The 17,520-nt window shown below is 41.1% G+C and overlaps 3 protein-coding genes across 3 annotated transcripts in view; all 3 read right to left on the reverse strand.

Moving 5' to 3' along the window:
- Positions 1-17,520, reverse strand: part of LOC117951365 (plastin-2-like) — a 39,734-nt gene that overhangs the window by 5,109 nt on the left and 17,105 nt on the right. The gene's annotated exons all lie outside the window — the stretch shown is intronic.
- Positions 5,241-8,526, reverse strand: LOC117951384 (calnexin-like). The gene is made up of 6 exons (XM_034883093.1): positions 8,463-8,526; positions 7,968-8,041; positions 6,516-6,635; positions 6,221-6,323; positions 6,064-6,129; positions 5,241-5,405 (listed from the first exon to the last, which is right to left on the reverse strand). Exons 2-5 carry the CDS (start codon positions 8,037-8,039, stop codon positions 6,092-6,094), a joined length of 333 nt encoding a protein of 110 aa, XP_034738984.1. The 5' UTR covers positions 8,040-8,041; positions 8,463-8,526; the 3' UTR covers positions 5,241-5,405; positions 6,064-6,091.
- Positions 9,221-15,947, reverse strand: LOC117951362 (cyclic nucleotide-gated cation channel-like). Its single transcript, XM_034883052.1, has 12 exons — positions 15,824-15,947; positions 15,359-15,448; positions 14,773-14,862; positions 14,464-14,574; positions 14,119-14,304; positions 13,919-14,029; positions 11,595-11,701; positions 10,962-11,449; positions 10,578-10,856; positions 10,370-10,468; positions 9,670-10,047; positions 9,221-9,580 (listed from the first exon to the last, which is right to left on the reverse strand). The coding sequence occupies exons 2-12, from the start codon at positions 15,445-15,447 to the stop codon at positions 9,395-9,397; spliced, it is 2,124 nt and encodes a 707-aa protein (XP_034738943.1). The 5' UTR covers position 15,448; positions 15,824-15,947; the 3' UTR covers positions 9,221-9,394.

Consider the following 17,520-nt stretch of genomic DNA (forward strand, 5'->3'; position numbering starts at 1 on the left):
TCTCATTTAAATAATAACCTAAGATAAAACAGACCAAATTACATAAAATGTGACCATACATTTCGTGTGCGTCACACTAACTAGTTGGAGGTGAGAGCAAAAGAGTTAGTCTGGAGCTAGAAACAAAGCTAGCTAGCTGGAGGTGGGAGGAAAAGAGTTAGCCTGGAGATAGAAACAAAGCTAGCTAGCTACAGAGCTGCCAACTTTTCCCAAAACCTTGGAGTGAGATTTTGGGGGGCTGACCCATATTTTTCCGCGTACAAAGCAATTTATTTGGGTCTTTATCCTTCAGGGTTTAAATTGGGATTTGTTATAATTGTGGGGGATGGGGCTCTCCCTAGGGGGGTCTGGGGGTATGCCCCCCAGGAAAATAATTTGAAAAATAAACCATTAAATGGCACTTTCTGGAGAGTATTTTTGCAAAAAAATGTAGAAACCAAGTGTTACATGATATGTGCAAAACTGTAGGGTTAAGAGCCTTTGTGTTGTTGTAGCTGAGAAGATTTGGGTCTGTGGTGAACAGGTCCAGGGGTCCCTGCCTGGTGTAGGGACCAGAATGAGAACCACTGAGTTACATAAATTCTAATCCTTTAACCTTTGTGCCAAGGCTCAGTAATGTTTGGCCCTCATCCTCTGGGCGCCACTTACTTTATTTACTTTTTGGGGAAAATAAAGACTATTGTTCATTTTATGAAACATTGAATGAATTATTTAAAGTTACATTTAGAGATGCACAGAGGTTAGTGAAGCACAATAGTGGCCCAACGTTGCAGAATTGTATATATAGTATAGTATAGCTCAGATGTGTTTCACCAGATTTCTCATGTTTACAACTTTATGCACATTCAAAATATAACTCCTCCATCTCTGTTGTCTGAGAGTTGGAGAGTTGTAATATAGTCTGCTGTGCATGTCATTGCTCTGCTGGTATGGTGGATCTCATTCAGACCGTCTGACAGACACAGAGGCCCATTTGGGTCTCTGGTCTCTGACAAAGTTTAGAGGTGGCTGTGTGCTGCTCATTATCAGAGGTCTACGCACAGATGCAACGCGTCACTTCCCCCATCAGAGCGAGTCCTCTAAAATGAACTGAAGTTGCTACACTACTAGCCGCGCTGCTCACCTGTTACAGAGAGAGAGGTCACGATGCGACGGTTGGGTCTGTAATACTCAGAGCACATACCTGAAGCCGGGGAGCGCTCTTGAACCCCCTCATAGTCTCTGAAAGCACAACTAGTCGATTGCGAGTGGCTCAACAGGTTTATCTATAGATAAACTCATCTTTCAGAAATTCAACCGACCAGGTTGACACTTCAGCGTGAGAAATTGGGGGTGTGGCGTGTGACCGTGTGAAACCAGTCAAATGCGTGTGTCTCACGGCCAATGCGTGAGAGATGGCAGCCCTGTAGCTACTGTCCGTAACGTTGATCAGATACTGGTGTACTGTATGCTCTTATTGTAATCTACCAACAATACTTTAGTAGGCTACTTATATTTGAAAAAAATACCCGGTACATTTACAACGTTCAAACTGACACAGTGGTGATGTTTGATTATTTCTGACCCAAATTGCTCTATTGCCCTTCTGACTGGTGATATTTTTGCAATGAATGATCACTGTCCACTGGAATGCCACAGCTTTTCATTTAAAATGGTTTAATTAAAACAATTCTACTAATCAAACAGATGGAATTAGAAATAAAGGCCTGCCTTTAATAGAAGCCTGCTTCAGCTAAAAGCCGGGTAACTTCTGTGGTTCAGGTAAACAAAGGCCCGGGCTTTATTTGAGGAATTACAGTAATGTAAGTACAGGGCTTTTGGCAACACTGTATCTGATGATGGTCATGCAGGGAAGCCATTTTAATTTGGAAAAAAAAAATTGAGTGAGTAGGTGGGGGGAGAGAGAGAGGGAGTGGGCAAGAGAGAGAAACTGACTGAGTGAGAGATCGAGAGAGAAAAAGAGAGAGAGTCTGGTCATTACCCCTGGGTTGGATTAAGAGTAAACCGAAAAAATCTACTCATACTTCACTCAGCTTGGAAAGTGTTTTGGAAACATTTGACAAACAAAACTGACAAACAAAAATGTCTTTCCTAACCTCAGATAGTGACAGTAAAAACGACACGGAGTCAGCGCCTGAACCATTTCATGTAAAAAAGCTTGACATACTCTGCAGTAAGTCTGTACGCTACCTTGTACTAGACTTTAATGGCGAAGGATGTTTTGGAAAAGTTGCCAAATGTCTTAACCTAAAAATATCTGAGACTACGGCCATCAAGATCCTCAGAAAGGAAGAGAATCACATGACCCAACATGAAGTGGATATGCTGACAAAGATCAGGTCTCTTGACCCAGAGAAGAAGAACTTGGTGAGATTCATCAACAATTTCATGTTTCAAGACGCATCCTGCCTCGCCTTTGAGATGTTAGACAGGAGCCTTTGGGACTTACTGGACGAGAGCCAGACACCCCATCTCTTCATGAAATCCGCCCAATCACACAACAGCTGCTTGTAGCCTTTGAAGCCTTGAAGAGTATCAGCATTATCCACACAGACCTGAAACCTGACAACGTAATGCTTGTCAACCACCACAAGAAGCCCTTCAGGGTTAAATTAATAGACTTTGGTTTGGCGCTTCCATTGTCTGAAGTAAAGGTTGGAATGACAGTCCAACCTTGTGCCTACAGAGCCCCAGAGGTGACACTGGGCCTCCCCATATCTGAAGCCATCGAAATGTGGGGACTGGGATGTGTCATGGCATTCCTCTATTTTGCCGATAACATTTTTCCTGATGAATCATCATACCACATGATGAAAGCTGTTTGCCAACTGCTGGGGCAGTCAAAAGACCATGTCCTGAGTGCTGGGAAGAACACCTGGCAGTATTTCAGCAGGGAACCAGGCTCGCAAAATCCGAGGTGGAGACTAAAAACACCAAGGGAGTACACACAGGCAACAGGTGTCCAGCCCCAAAATGAAGGGTGGATTTTTGATGTTGGTGGGAATTTGGATAAATCAGTAGAGTGCTTCACAGAAGTAGATGACTATACTGAGTATGAAGACCGGATGGCATTTTTAGATTTACTAAAACGGTTGCTTGATCCGGATGCTCAGACGAGAATCACCCCTGAACTAGGCCAAACACATTGTTATCTTACAATGGTTCACCTGCACAATGAGGACATGAGCACCCACTCTTAGGCAGAAGACGCCTTGAAGTTGATGACCGTCTCCCCACTGGATGTATCCGAGGAATAACATAATTCTCCCATCAACTCAGAAACTGAGAGAGAGTCAACTGTCTCAAGCGATGGAGTCACCAGCCCTTATAGCGCCAGTCATGAAGACCCTTCTGCATACCATTATATTCATCAATATGCAGCTTTAAGGGCTTATTTACAAAGACAGCCATCTTGGACTTCAATTGCTGAAGATTCTTACAGTGACAGTTCCAGTTACAAAGAACAGGATCCACAAGAATACTCTATTGAGCCAGACACCTCTTATCTTTCTGAGGGAGAGTACATTCCAATTTCTGGTGATGCCAACCTATCTGATGGAGAGTATATTCCAGTTATTGAAGATGAAGAGGATTCTGATAATGAGACAGCTGTAAATATCAAACACAGCAATGGAATCACTTCAACGCATTTTGATGGCCCTCCACCCCAGACTGACATCAAGACAGAGTCTCACACTGCAGTAAAGACAGATCCACTCCCAGAAAGTTCCAGTGATAGATATTTACACACCGACATCTCTAGTGATGAAGATGCCAACGCTGATCGAGACTGGGACGAAACTTTCTTCATTCCTAAGAGGTTCGACAGATCTGCGGTCACTTGAGACCTGGAATCAGACACTGCTTTAGCTCTGCTGATGTGTCCTATCAATTCCATTCAGACATTATGATTTATGATTCTGATTGGAATTGATAACAGACACATCAGTAGAGCTGTGTGGGTTTCCCCCGGGTGCTCCGGTTTCCTCCCACAACCGGATCAGCTATGCGATATACTGATCTTTTAAATAAAATAAGTGATTTATATGATTTGCTATTGTTTGGATTGACAAAAAAATAAGAATGCTTATACTATACTATGTTTAAACGGTAATGTGAGTGAGACTGGTTTTCTGCTCAAAGTCTGCAGCAAACAAAAGTAATGTTAAAAACCATTGGTCACTTGAGTACAGTAGCTAGGTGTAACATGCACAACAAAACCCTTCAGCAAGGTCCAGCATTATGAAAATAATGGCTCAAGTCTGATGATAGTGCTCAAGTTCTGTGACCAACTGTCACGTGATTCTCAGATGCCCAATAAAGCTCAGCTGGGTCATATTTAGCAAATATTTGGGAGATGTTACAATAAGGAAGGCCATTTGGCAAAAATCTCTCCAAAATGCAAAAGGCTAAAGTAACAGGATATCAAAAACAGAGAGGCAACAGAGTAGACTCCACACACAAACAGAGCAAAATGATCTGACACAAGACAAGGGCCACACAAAGACTAAATACACAGGGTAACAAGGTAACGAGAGACAGGTGACACTAGGTTCAGGAACAGGTGAAACACATCAGGGTGGGGCCGACAATCTCAGACGCTATTAAGTCATTAAAACTACCTAGATGTTTTGTGTAGTATTATTGTATATATTACCTTAATGTTTAACTAATTAATGGGGTGGTTAGTAGTTTAGTGCCACACAAGGGCTGGTTTAGAGTTAATCAAAAATTACTAATGCCACCCTAAGAAGTAAAATTACATATTTATATAACACCATAAGAATTACAATATATTATACAATGGGTAAAAGTACTACTATTAAAGTTAAATATAAGAAAAGTTAAGTTAAATATACATCGCTGATTGTTACGCTGATCATCGCATTAATTGTTACGTCATTCCTGATTCCTGATTCATTCTTCACTCACTCCTTAGAAACTACTCACATTTTTGGGGTATCGTATTGTCAAGTGTTACCAAAGAACAAAACCAGGTTGTTTCAAAGGGAGGTTTTAATTAGCCATAAATGACAGGTTATATTATTATTATTATTATTATTTATATTCACATTTATGCCTACTAGGTGACACTAGTTTCATACACAACCACATGACCAAATAGCGATATTCAGCAAATGTGTTATTTAACCTCTGGTGTTCTACAATAAGACAAGCTGAGGAGTCCAAATACTTGCTCCAAATGTTCTTAGAGGCAGAAGTGGAACATATTTTGTATTTTTTGAATATGGGCCCAGTCCTCAGACATGATTGTGTTCACACTGTGTATGTAGTTGTATCCATTCATTGAAACAACTGCATGGCCAAAGAGGTGATTGCCCAGCATTCTCTTTGTGTGTTGGTGGTGCGTTCCTCACCTGAGGTCAATGCACTGATCAATCAACCTAAGCAAATGCACAAAACAAACACAAACATATATAATTAGTTTTTGTTATCCACTGTTCCCGCACAAGAGTGGACTTTGTAAATAACGGGTTCATAAGACCAGTGTGTAGGATTTAGTGGCATCTAGTGGTGAAGTTGCAGATTGCAACCAAGTAAATCTTACCCCTGTTACTACCCATCTGTACCAGAAAGTTGATTTGTTCCGTTCTTGTACCCTATCATAGTATAGTTAGGGGTTATTCTGAACCTAACTATAACAAAGTTATTGCCTAACCTTAATCATCTGCACTCATGCGCGCAAAACTCAGACTGGACAGATATATATATTAGTAACTAATTAGCTGAATGGAGTTACCCTGCAGAGATCTGAGGAGCAGTTAACGATAGTCCTTATAAATCCACCGGAGTTTAAAATTCCAACAAAAAGACAGCGGAACTTCTGGCAGCAGCGGGACAATCCCGGATTGTCGTGGATATAGACTATGCAAATGCTAATTGGAAATCAGCTAATTAACTTAATATCCACTCACTCATACAATTTAATCTCATTTAACCTTTGGATCTCATATACCTTTCGCCCTCGCCCTTCATGTGCTTTTACACCTTTACAATTATCCCATTATAATGACATTCCACATCATCTGTTGAATCTCCCACCTTCTGGTCTAGGTCACGCTTCCTCTGGTTACCATCTCTTCCGTGTCCCAGATCTGTCCACCTTTCCTACACAGAGAAGATAAGACATTACTACCATTACTACCTCGAACTGGGGTTCTACAACTAATTATGTAGTACCTAAAACATAAAACATTACCTTTGATATCCACTGCCTCTGTCTGCTCTGAGAGCTCAGAATCATCTGGTTGATGATGATCAGACTTCTTATAGTAATACTCTTGATCAGCGGGCCCAAACCTCTACACGCACACATACACATATACACACACACACACACACACACATACATACACACACACACACTTTGTTAAGAGGACCAAACCACACGCACACATCAAATTTCTTAAAGTTCTTATGACAAAGACGAGACAATAAACCACACAAATACACACAAACCCACACACACACTTGCATTGACAGTCGTACTCTACCTTGTCAGGCCACATGAAGCTAATGAAGAGAATGACAGGAAGTCCAACAGTGAAGACATAGACCCCCCAGAGCCAGGGACGCTCAATGGTGGCCAATAGTAGTCTCTCTATGATACCTGGCTAGAATACACATATACAGTTTCTGAATGTCAACTTTGAGCAAGGACTTACATTCCAACCCCAACCGGCCCGTCAGACACCGCCTACCAAGAGCCTGGGTCTGACCGACGTTTCTGCCTAAAAGGAAGTTTTTCCTCGCCACTGTCGCACTGTTGCTTGCTCTGGAGGAGACTACTAGAACTGTTGGGTCCTTGTAAATTCTGGAGTGTGGTCTATCTGTATAGTGTCTTGAGATAACTCTTGTTATGAATTGATACTATAAATAAAATTGAATTGAATTGGACATTATTTATTTTTAAGTGTGTCTAAAATATATGATAGTACAAAATAAATGGTGTGTCAGGATTTTATCCACACCATCACCTTTGTTGCATGAGCTAACAGAAAGTAATTGGAGTTAGCAAGCAAACTCTATTTGTTATTTTAAAAACGGGAACCATCACTGTTCTTGTGTGTCTCTATGAACCTGAGGGCTGTTGTCGGGAGTTTTGTGCTCCTGGCAGGGTCTCCCATGGCAAAGTGGTGTCAGGTGAGGGGCCAGACAAAGAATGGTTTGAAACCCCTATGATTCACCGAGCCCCCGTCTGGAGCAAGGCCCAGACGGAGGGCTCGTTATCCCGAAAAAGCTCCATGGCACCTATCTCTCCATCCCATGGGCCCACCACCTGTGGGAAGAACCGCCGGCGGGGTGGCGGTGAAGGTCAGGGGCCTTAATGGACCAGACCCGGGCGGTAGGTGTTTGCAAGTGAGGGGAAAATAGAGCGGGAGATTGGTCGGAGAATCGGTGTAGCGGGGACAGTATTACATTCACTTTATCGCACCGTTGTGACGAAAAGAAAGCTGAGCAGGAAGGCAAAGCTCTCAAACTATCGGTCAGTTTTGGTCTCCCTAGCGAGGTTTCCAGGCTTGTCCAGGAGGAAGGAGGCCTCGGGGAAGACCCAGATCTGGGTGGAGAGATGATATCTCCAACCTGGCCTGGGAACGCCTCGGGATCCCCCAGTCGGAGCTGGTTGATGTGGCTCGGGAAAGGGAAGTTTGGGGTCCCCTACTGGAGCTGCTGCCCCCGCGAGCCGATGGATGGTAAGAAGAAATGTAACCTTTGAAAAATACACTATTTTATATAACACTGCCAAAATGCCTTGTCATGGGGATTCATTCTATCCACGTTTTTGTATTGTTTGTTTATGTTACAAATATTTATATTTGCTTTTGTATCTGCGGTCTAAGTGCACCTGAGTTGGCATCAATAAATATGTCAAAAAGGAAATAAAATATGTGTTTTCCTAACAATAATTAATAGACATTCAAAATGATAATTGCAATAAAACTTACCTGTGTTGCAGCAGACACAGGTGTAACACTGGCTACCAGCATCACACACAGCAACACAAAGCTCATCTCCATGTCTGAAACACACACCAACATGCACACACATTCATACGCAGAGATGTCCATAGTACAAACATTAACCGTTAATGTTAACAGTTAACAGGTACTGCACATGCACACACAATATAAAACACACATAGATGAGATCACACTTGAAGTCTCTCCATGAGGGACAGAAAAAAAGTTCTATCTTTCCAGTTACATCATATAACAAAGATCAGACTGGGACAGAAAGGACATTAAGGACAGAAAAACAAAGAGAAGCAATGACAATTAACAAACAGACTTCTGAGAAATTAAAATAAAACTAAATACAAGGAAAGAACCATGCAAAGACTACATGGGGAAGCAGCATGCTACAAAAGAATAAGAAGATTAAAAAAAGGAAGAGAAAGAAGTGTGAGTAAAAATAAAAGAGAGAGAGACACATGTTTCTACCTTTTCAACGCAGGGATATTACACACTCCTTACAAAACACTTCCTGAAATCTTGCCGTCGTGTGATGTTGGACTTTGGATCCAAATCACTTGCTGACATGGCTGCAGAGCATGCAGTGGCCACATTAGGCCCCCCCCACACACACACACACACACACACACACACACACACACACACAAATGATCAGTGTTGGGTGGGGCATGAGGAGGATAGCAAAGTAGGAAAAAGAGTAGAAATATTAAATTGCTTACGTTGTTTTATTTTATTTTTTATCTGCATTCAATTAATTTAATCAAATTTCATTCAATGACAGTAGATGACTTGTGAAAAGAAAGAAAATTTACAAATCAAATGTATAGACAACACTAGAGCACTAAATACAAGTTTATGATAACTTTTTTGTCCAGTTTGGGTGTTTTCCTCCTAGAACTTGGACCCTTTTAGTGTGTTTTCAGTTGAAAGATAAATTTAACTTATTGGCCGCCTTAAAATGGCTTGCTCAGCGTTTGGTTGTACTAAAAGTCACTCTAAGGCATCAGCTGTTTTTTTTGCACCTTGTTAACAAAGCTGGCGGGCAGTGGGCAGCTTTTATGCAAATGTACTGATACACTAATAATATATAAATTATATTTATTATTGTTATTATTATTAGTATAATGAATTTAATGCACACCGATATGTTCTCATTCTCCTTTAAAAACAAAAATTTAAGGAGGCAGAAAGTTGGAAAAACTAAAGAACAAACATTTAGACTTCAAAATAAAATACTTACACTTCTTAAACAGAATTGTGTTAAATAGTGGTCAGTTAACATCAAAAGACCTCAAAAGACATTATTGCATTTTTTTACCAATGTAAAAAAAAAGTAACAGAAAGTATTTTGTGTCAATGGTGATTCTGTGTGCTTATAACATTTCTCCACAGTGTGTCTTTCAGAACCGGATGTTAATTTCACTGCGCACGCGGTCACCACCAAAAACACTATCGTTGCCGTCGGCGTCTGACAGGAAGCCGCTGCCTTTGCTCACTGTGGTGACGTTGTGTTCGAGGGTTGTGATTCGCTGTTTCAGTCGAAGCTGGGAAGAGTTGAACTCTCCCTGCAGACGGGCCAAACACGTCTGGAAAAAAAAGTTATCCTTAGTTGTTATCATTATTATAGGGGCTGTAGTACCAACAGCATCTTCAGTAGTGGACTTATAGTACTGACCTGTAGCCGATCCAGACTGGTTTCCAGCCTCTCCACCTTCTCCTGGAGGTCCTCCCCTGCAGACACATTTACTTCCTCTAGAAGCCCCTCCTTCTGCAGAATGTCCCGCCCCCTCTGCTCCAGCTGGGCCCTGGCGTGAGGGAACTCCTGAAGTGCCTCCATTAGGTCTTGTTTGGAAAGGCAGAACAGGTCTGAGTACCCCAGACTGCGAATATTAGCTGTACGGCGGTTCCCCATTTTGCTGCCGCTGATGTTCAGGATGCTGATTTCTCCAAAGCAGCTTCCTGATGTCAGAACAGCAAACTGGGTTGTTCCATCTTCCCCCACCACTGCCAGCTGGCCATCTTTAATTATGTACATCTCCTTACCCACATCTCCCTTGGAGAAAAAAAACTATTTTAGTACTTTTAACAGCAAAAGAGACAGCGCATCACGTTGTTCTCTGAAAGCCAATCCCATCTGAGGAAAAACTTTTGGAGCCACAATATACAACGTCTGGAATTCTAACAATGTGCCTGTTGCTAGCTAAAAAGATCAGATTTATGCATATCAAATCACTGTTTTAGCATCCTCTGTCTAACAGAGAGGGAAGGGGAAGGTAACAGACATCCGAAAAGAGTAACATCTGCTGGAATTTCCGGCAGAGCTAGAGCAATTCAGGAAGTGGAATGGTGTGGATATAGTCTAAATAAATACTAACCTTTCTACAGATGTAGTCGCCAGGGCTGAAAACCTGCGGTCGAAGTTTTAATACCAATTCCACGAGGAGGCCTGCCTCACAGTCCTGGAAAATGCGCACCTATGTCCACATAGACACACACACACTTTAATTAATAACCCCATTAATTAAGAAAAGAGGCTTGGGAATGGAAATGGAATTGGGGAACCATTGTCTGGTGTGTCCTTACCTTCTTTAGTGTGTCCAGGTGAACGTTAATGGCAATCTCTGCCCTGAGTTTATTGGGCAGGCTCCTTAGCACCTCCTGTTCATCTATTGTCTTCTTATTGGTCCAGAGGTAGTCAAACCAGCGGATGACGCGCTGCTCTAGCACCTTGCTGACATGCCTGAATTGCATGTAGTGCTTCAGGGTGTCTACGCGGCCCTGAAAGGCTGCCCTTGTGGCATTCATATTGGAGATCATGGATCCAACATTACCCACAATGGAGGCAAAAATCAGAACCCCAACCTAGGACAGAAATACCAGTATTATTGTGATCAACTGTAACAACACACGGTAAAAGGTTCTTATGGATCATTTAAGGTAAGATAATATCAGCTAAGGCTGACTTACCAGAAAGTCAAATATCAGAAACAAATATTCCTCATCTCTAACAGGGGGAGGGGTCTCTCCAATGGTGGTCAGTGTCAGAGTGGACCAGTACAGACAGTAGATGTAACTTCTGGTCAGAGAGCCAAACTCAGGATCCGATGCATTGGGATACACCCAAGAATCCGAGCCCAGTCCCAGGACCTTGGAGAAGCTGTAGTACCCACAGGCGTTCCAGTGGATGATCACCAGGATGTACAGCACAAGTTTACAGATGCGGAAAGCATTGGGGTAGCCCGTTCGAGTCTCTGTACGTTCAAACCATTCAAACAGTCGTGACAGACGCAGTAGCCGGTTGAATCGGAGAAGAGGAGTGTAGCTCATCCCAACGGCTAAGTACAGCAGGTCAGTTGGAAGGATGGAGCAAATGTCAATTTTACACTGCAAGGTTCGAACGTAGGTTTCTCTCAGACGCCGCACATCTTTCACCATCAAGCCTTGATCCAAGAAACCTTCACAGAGATAACAGATACATTAATTAATGAATGTAGGTGTCTCTCAGATGACAAAGTTAAAACCAAGATACAGGACTGGGTTTCCTATTGGAATATTTTCATGAAGTAATGGACATTTGAGTCTTATGACACTATTTAGTACCTGTGTGGAGACGAACAGCTATATCCAGGATATAGACTCCATCACAGATGTAGTCCAGTACTAGCCACGCCAAAACATTCCGCATCTGAAGCTCATCGAAACAGGCCCTAAGGAAACACATACACTGAAACGAGACTGTCCTCCCCCGAAAAACGCTTCCATAGGTTGTTTGTTCAGGAAGCAATTACAACTCATCAAACAAAACAATGAGCTACAAATCCCTATCCTTTATGAGTCCATGCCTCCTTCAACACCAAAGCCAAATATTGGATTTCTCACACCTGAAACTGGCAAAAACAGCCAAGAGTAATCTCAAATTCAAGTTTCTGAACATTCCTTCAAAAAGCTTACATCACAATCACTGCACCCATGTTTTCTACAGTAATGGAATAGTAGTAGCAGTTGTCTTAGTAGTTGTTCTAGTAGTAGTCTTTTACATTTCCGGGATAATTGTCCCCTCTACTTCCGCTCTGTGTGTCTTGCTGTTCTCAACAAACTTCAAGCAAGCAAGTTACACACGGAAAATGGCAGGTTTAAAAAAAATTTGGATCGTGGAATTGTGGGAATTTTTGTAAAGATTTATTTCCGAGTAATTTATAGAGCTTACTGTGTTGTTTGAACAGTTGATTCATTTAACACTGTATGTGGCGTTTTCTCTAGCTGTGTGCAAATGACCATTTTGTAGAGTCAGCATATCTGAGTATGGAGTTTAGTTTTTAAGTTTCAAAATGCAAACAACCCAGAACGTTTTTTCCTCATATACTAGAATCAGTGCTTAAATTGTCTTTTTGTCTTTTCGGGGGTATCTCTATCTAATAAAAAAAAAAAAGTTGACACACCCGGCACATAGCCTAACAAGGCTACACAATTGAATGGCCTAGGCGCATGTGGCGCTTTTGTGCAGTATATGGGCACGGTAGGCCTAGACTATAACTTGACACATGCACAGAATATGGGTTCTATTAATTTCAACATGCTAATGATTGTGATAGTCCCTATTTAATTTTAATTTTGCAATACAAAGAAATACCCTAAACAATTTAGTATGAGTGTTATTCTCAATTTCACAATGACATAAAAGGTAATTCATTTGAATCAGACCATTATTAGAATTAGAATATTAGAATATGAGGATTTATAAACAACAGTCCAAACCAACGCAGAGGTCCAAAATGCAACAAAGCAAACGACAAGGACAAAACAACGTCCAAAACGTCAAAAACCGCTGAGAACACCAAACACACACAAAACACTACAATGACAACGGACAAGGAGAACACCGAGACTAAATCCAGAGGGTAACGAGGTAACAAGAGGCAGGTGACACAAGGGCTGGGAAACAGGTGAAAGACATCAGCCAATCACAAGGGCGGGAAAACACTGGAAGTAAAACTAGAGACAAGATAGCACATAAAACCAGACTATCAAAAGAAAACAGGAAACAGAAAGTACAGACACTCACAAGAGACCACAAGACAGAAACCACAACTAGACAAGACAAGGGAGCAACCAAAGACTGAAACATGTCACAACAAGAAACAAGACCAAAAAAAACACAATCACAAGGATGAAATATATAACAAAATACCAAACCATAACATTATGTGCAGTACACTTAGTGATAACAACACCTGGGTGTCTCGTGTGTTGAACTGTGGAAATAAAAAACTATTTTGGAATTTGCACTGAGATGTTGTGGGGTAGCCTATTCACTGAATATTCCACCACCAGAGATTTCTGACCATTTTGATAGTTTCAAAATATCTGGAAACTTCGGCGCTCTGAATGGATAGAGGTTAGCTACAGATCAACTCACACAACCATGGAAGTCATCTGTGTTGTCATCTGCCAAATATGAATTTGAAGCAGGTGGCCTTTTATTCGATGGCAAAACTGACTGATTAATCATATGTTGGTTTGCTCACATAGCTTAGTGCAGTCATGACGCATTCATGAGCGTAGTAGCCTTTTATATTTTAATTGAACTTCTTTAATGGTAAGAGACCGCACAGGGAATGGATAATGAGCCTTGTTTAAGATTTAATGACAATGCCACATGGCAGACCCTGAAATGAGATGAGATATGAGAGACCCCCTCAGATTTTTGACTTTGTTGCTTTAATGGGAGCCAGTCCTCACTCTATGGGACCTCGGATCAATCTGGCTCCCACGTAATTCGAGCACCGACTAGCGCTGTGGAGATAGGTCAGGCAAAGCAAGACTTTAATAGTAGGGACAAAAGTAATGGGATACATAGTAGTACAAGAAGAGCATCTACATGAAACTGATAGTACTGTGGTGTAGGTGGAGCAATAGTTCCCAACCTGACGACCAGTAGGGTCCAGTTATAAAAAACAGCGGCACCAATCAGCATCAGCCAGTGGTAGTATGCGTCATCGGACGGTGATAAGACCTCAACATTACACTTCCACCTCCTGACAGAGAGGGGCAAAACAAATAGGTAGAGATTTGTCAATTGATGTTTCAATAAGTACGCATTTTGTCCGTTTTTGTGTTGCCTTACTTGTGTCTGGAGCGTCTGATTTCATGATCTGTGTCAGAGCCAGTGTGGCTGAACCGGCTGGGCGGGTCTTGCATGTCAGTGTTGACGGGACCTCTGAAGCGTTCCAAGAAGGAATCTGGCCGTTCCGTCTCTTCAGCCAAACTCTTCTGCGCCCATTCTCTCAGAGTCATCACCATGCTAACTATCCTGAGGACAGGTGGACAGACAAATGGAAAGTGTACAATACGGGGCAATTAACATAATCACACACACTGAAAATAAATCAGATCTGAATACATTCTTTTGAATATTAAATAGAAGATGTCCAGTCAACTTGTGATTTAATTCACTTATCAGCTGTCATACCTGGACAGAGCACCTCGCCCTTGCAAGGAATTCTGGGAATTAATATCTCTTCTGTCAATGGCCGCCATTCTCTGAAGCTCTGAGGAAGTGTCATCACACATTGACTGTTCTCTACACACATAAGCCCCAACACACACACACACACACACACACACACACACACACACACACACACACACACATCAACCATGAAATACTGTAAAGAGAATAATTTAGTGACTGCTGCAACAACAGCTGTAAAACTACTACTGCACACAGAAAGGCAATAACGCTCTTCAATAGATTGTGTGTGCGTGTGTGTGTGTTCACCTGCTATGTACGCTGTCAGCTCGGTCGCTCTCCTCATCTGTCCATGTTTTCACAGAAAGCCTGTGTGAATCCTGCACTGGACCCGTCATCCTGCACGCACACACACACACACACACACACACATACACACACAAACACACACACACACACACACACACACACACACACACATCAATCATCAGATACATAAAAAGAAGCCTGTTGTGACTGCTGTAAAACTACTACAACTTCACAAAGAAAGGCAAGAGTGAAACTTAAATTGAACAGCGTTGTCACATAAACTGACAGTAGGAAAAAAGAAAGAAATGTACAGTACATACATTTATTACGTTTTATTTCTTTTGGTCACTTTGTGTCAGGGCAACATACTGTTAAATGGTGACTTTGTTAGCAAACAGTGCATAACCTTTCAACTGGGGTGATCCTTATCCTCCGATAACATTATATTTCATACAAGACATCTGTTTTCTGAAACAACTTCAAATCAGTTAACTCTACCGATGATCAGATACAAGCACTCACATACGATCATGAAAATGTACGTGTGTGTGTGTGTGCATGCATGCGTGCGTGCATGTGTGTGTACCTGTTAATTGTGCTGTCAGCTTGGTCGCTCTCCTCATCTGTCCATGTTTTTACAGAAAGCCTGTGTGAATCCTGCACTGGACCCGTCATCCTGCACGCGCACGCACACACACACACACACACCAAAGTAAATACATTTTCACCACAAATATACACAGAACCCCACAGTCAGACAGACCAAACCAATACCCCCAACTTAAGATACACACAGTCATAACATACTGTACAATAATAAACAAAATAAAATACAGGCTACAACACACACACACACACACACACACACACAACTTATTAACCAGCACACACCTGCAATGATGGAACACAGTCAAAAAAGGAAGGTCATCCAGTACTAGGTCATCCTGTACCAGACATCACCACGGAAACCAGATGGCATAGCAACAAGCTGAATAGCAGTTGTGACAACACATCATAAGAGGGAGAAACAGAAAGATATAAGTCAACAAACCTGATGAATTTCAGGATATCCCAACGTTAGCATCCCATCTCTGTTTAGTTAGAGCCACAAGACGAAGCAAATGTTCATTTGATGAGATGGATGCATGGATGGATGGGTGGATAGAGTGAACAAATGCAACCGATCAAAGGAATTATCACATGGCACTCAACAAAAGGCAGCCTTTAAATTGCAAATTGTGTGTGTAGTGTGGTATGTGTGTGTGTGTGTGATCCTTTTTACGAGCGAGCTCATCTGAATTCAAGAACCTTGTTTGAAGTGGCCTCTGAACTACAAGTGTGTCTTTGTGTGCGTATATTCTCCTGATTACTGAAAAAGAAGGCATATTATGCACACACCTGCACATGTGAATTGAGACTTTTTTTTTATTCAAGCTATGTTCAGAAACAGGATTTCACCAAAGAAATGCTGTTCAGATTCGACCCATACAGCATCATATTGAACCAAGGAAATAATAGTTAGAATGTGATTTCTTTCTTTTTTGGGGCAAAAATGTGTATTCTGAAATGCAAAGTAATAGCATACATGATTGGTTAAATTAGACACAGACACATCCAGCAGGCTGCCTCTCAACACACATCACGTCTATCCATACTTCTAGCATGATGTTACATCAACCACACTGTTGACATAGCAACAGCTCACTCACTTGACCTGGCCCTATTTCTGATTGTCTGCTGTATATTGGCTTTATTCCAGTAATGTACATCCACTGAGGCAGACAGATTGAGTCGGTGTGTAATTGATGTCGTTAAAAAAATGCGTCTCAAAATGATGAGAAACTCTTTCAAATTAATAACTTAACGTTACATTATGACTTTGTATCTCAAAATAATGACCCAAGTCTCCCATCAAACTGTGTATAACAAAATAAAAAAGGTTCTCCAAATAATTCAATTTTTATTAATAGTATCAGAATTTTTTATTTATTTAAATTTGATCGTGTAATTTCAAATTCAAACATTTTCAACATTTAAACAGATCAAAGTCTTAATTGGCAAATTTAATGATTTAATAGTATTAGTTATAAGGCATAAATCAAATGCAAATGTGATCACTTTTTAGTTTTGTTCTCATTTATTATAGTCCAGTTCCAGTCCATGAATTGATTAGAATTAAATATTGACAAAATCTTTGATTATCCCAATGGTACACTCATTATTCCATATAGGACAGAAAATAACACACAAAAAACCTTTAATGTATATATAGAAAATTGCTTTTATTGAATGTTGTTGATCCGATTGTACACACTGAGCTTTGGAACTATTGCTATCATGTAAATTTGCCCACAGGAGCACCAATAGAGATAACCATTTGGGATTAAAGAATAAACTGAAAAATAGTGGAATGTTAAGATTAGCGGGAACAAACCTGGATAACTTTTCAACAGATCCACGTATTCAACTAAAGCATCAGGACAGAAATATTTTAGATTAATAGAGAAATCTTAGAATTTGTTTTACAACTGAATTCATATTTCAATCACAGTGAACTCAGCAAGAAAAAACTGAATTCATATTCCTTGAAATTGTTTCCATGGATCCATTGTATCAACTTGACAAATCCTGATGTGTTCCTGTATGAATAGTCCGGGAATCATCTCCTGACAGGATTTTGAATATAGCTGGAATATATATAGAACTATGACTAGATATCTGATAAAATGCAGCAATCTTCTGTTTTAT

This window comes from Etheostoma cragini, chromosome 10 (genome assembly GCF_013103735.1).
Source record: "Etheostoma cragini isolate CJK2018 chromosome 10, CSU_Ecrag_1.0, whole genome shotgun sequence".
NCBI lineage: Eukaryota > Metazoa > Chordata > Actinopteri > Perciformes > Percidae > Etheostoma > Etheostoma cragini.

Coding starts and splice junctions, on each gene's coding strand:
- LOC117951384 (XM_034883093.1), bottom strand. CDS start 8,039: ATGGAGATGAGCTTTGTGTTGCTGTGTGTGATGCTGGTAGCCAGTGTT. Junction 6,324..6,515: donor GCTTCATGTGGCCTGACAAG/GTAGAGTACGAC, acceptor GTGTGCGTGTAG/AGGTTTGGGCCCGCTGATCA. Junction 6,130..6,220: donor AGAGGCAGTGGATATCAAAG/GTAATGTTTTAT, acceptor TTCTCTGTGTAG/GAAAGGTGGACAGATCTGGG.
- LOC117951362 (XM_034883052.1), bottom strand. CDS start 15,447: ATGACGGGTCCAGTGCAGGATTCACACAGGCTTTCTGTAAAAACATGG. Junction 14,030..14,118: donor ATCAGACGCTCCAGACACAA/GTAAGGCAACAC, acceptor CCTCTCTGTCAG/GAGGTGGAAGTGTAATGTTG. Junction 11,702..13,918: donor TGGACCCTACTGGTCGTCAG/GTTGGGAACTAT, acceptor GTGTTTCCTTAG/GGCCTGTTTCGATGAGCTTC.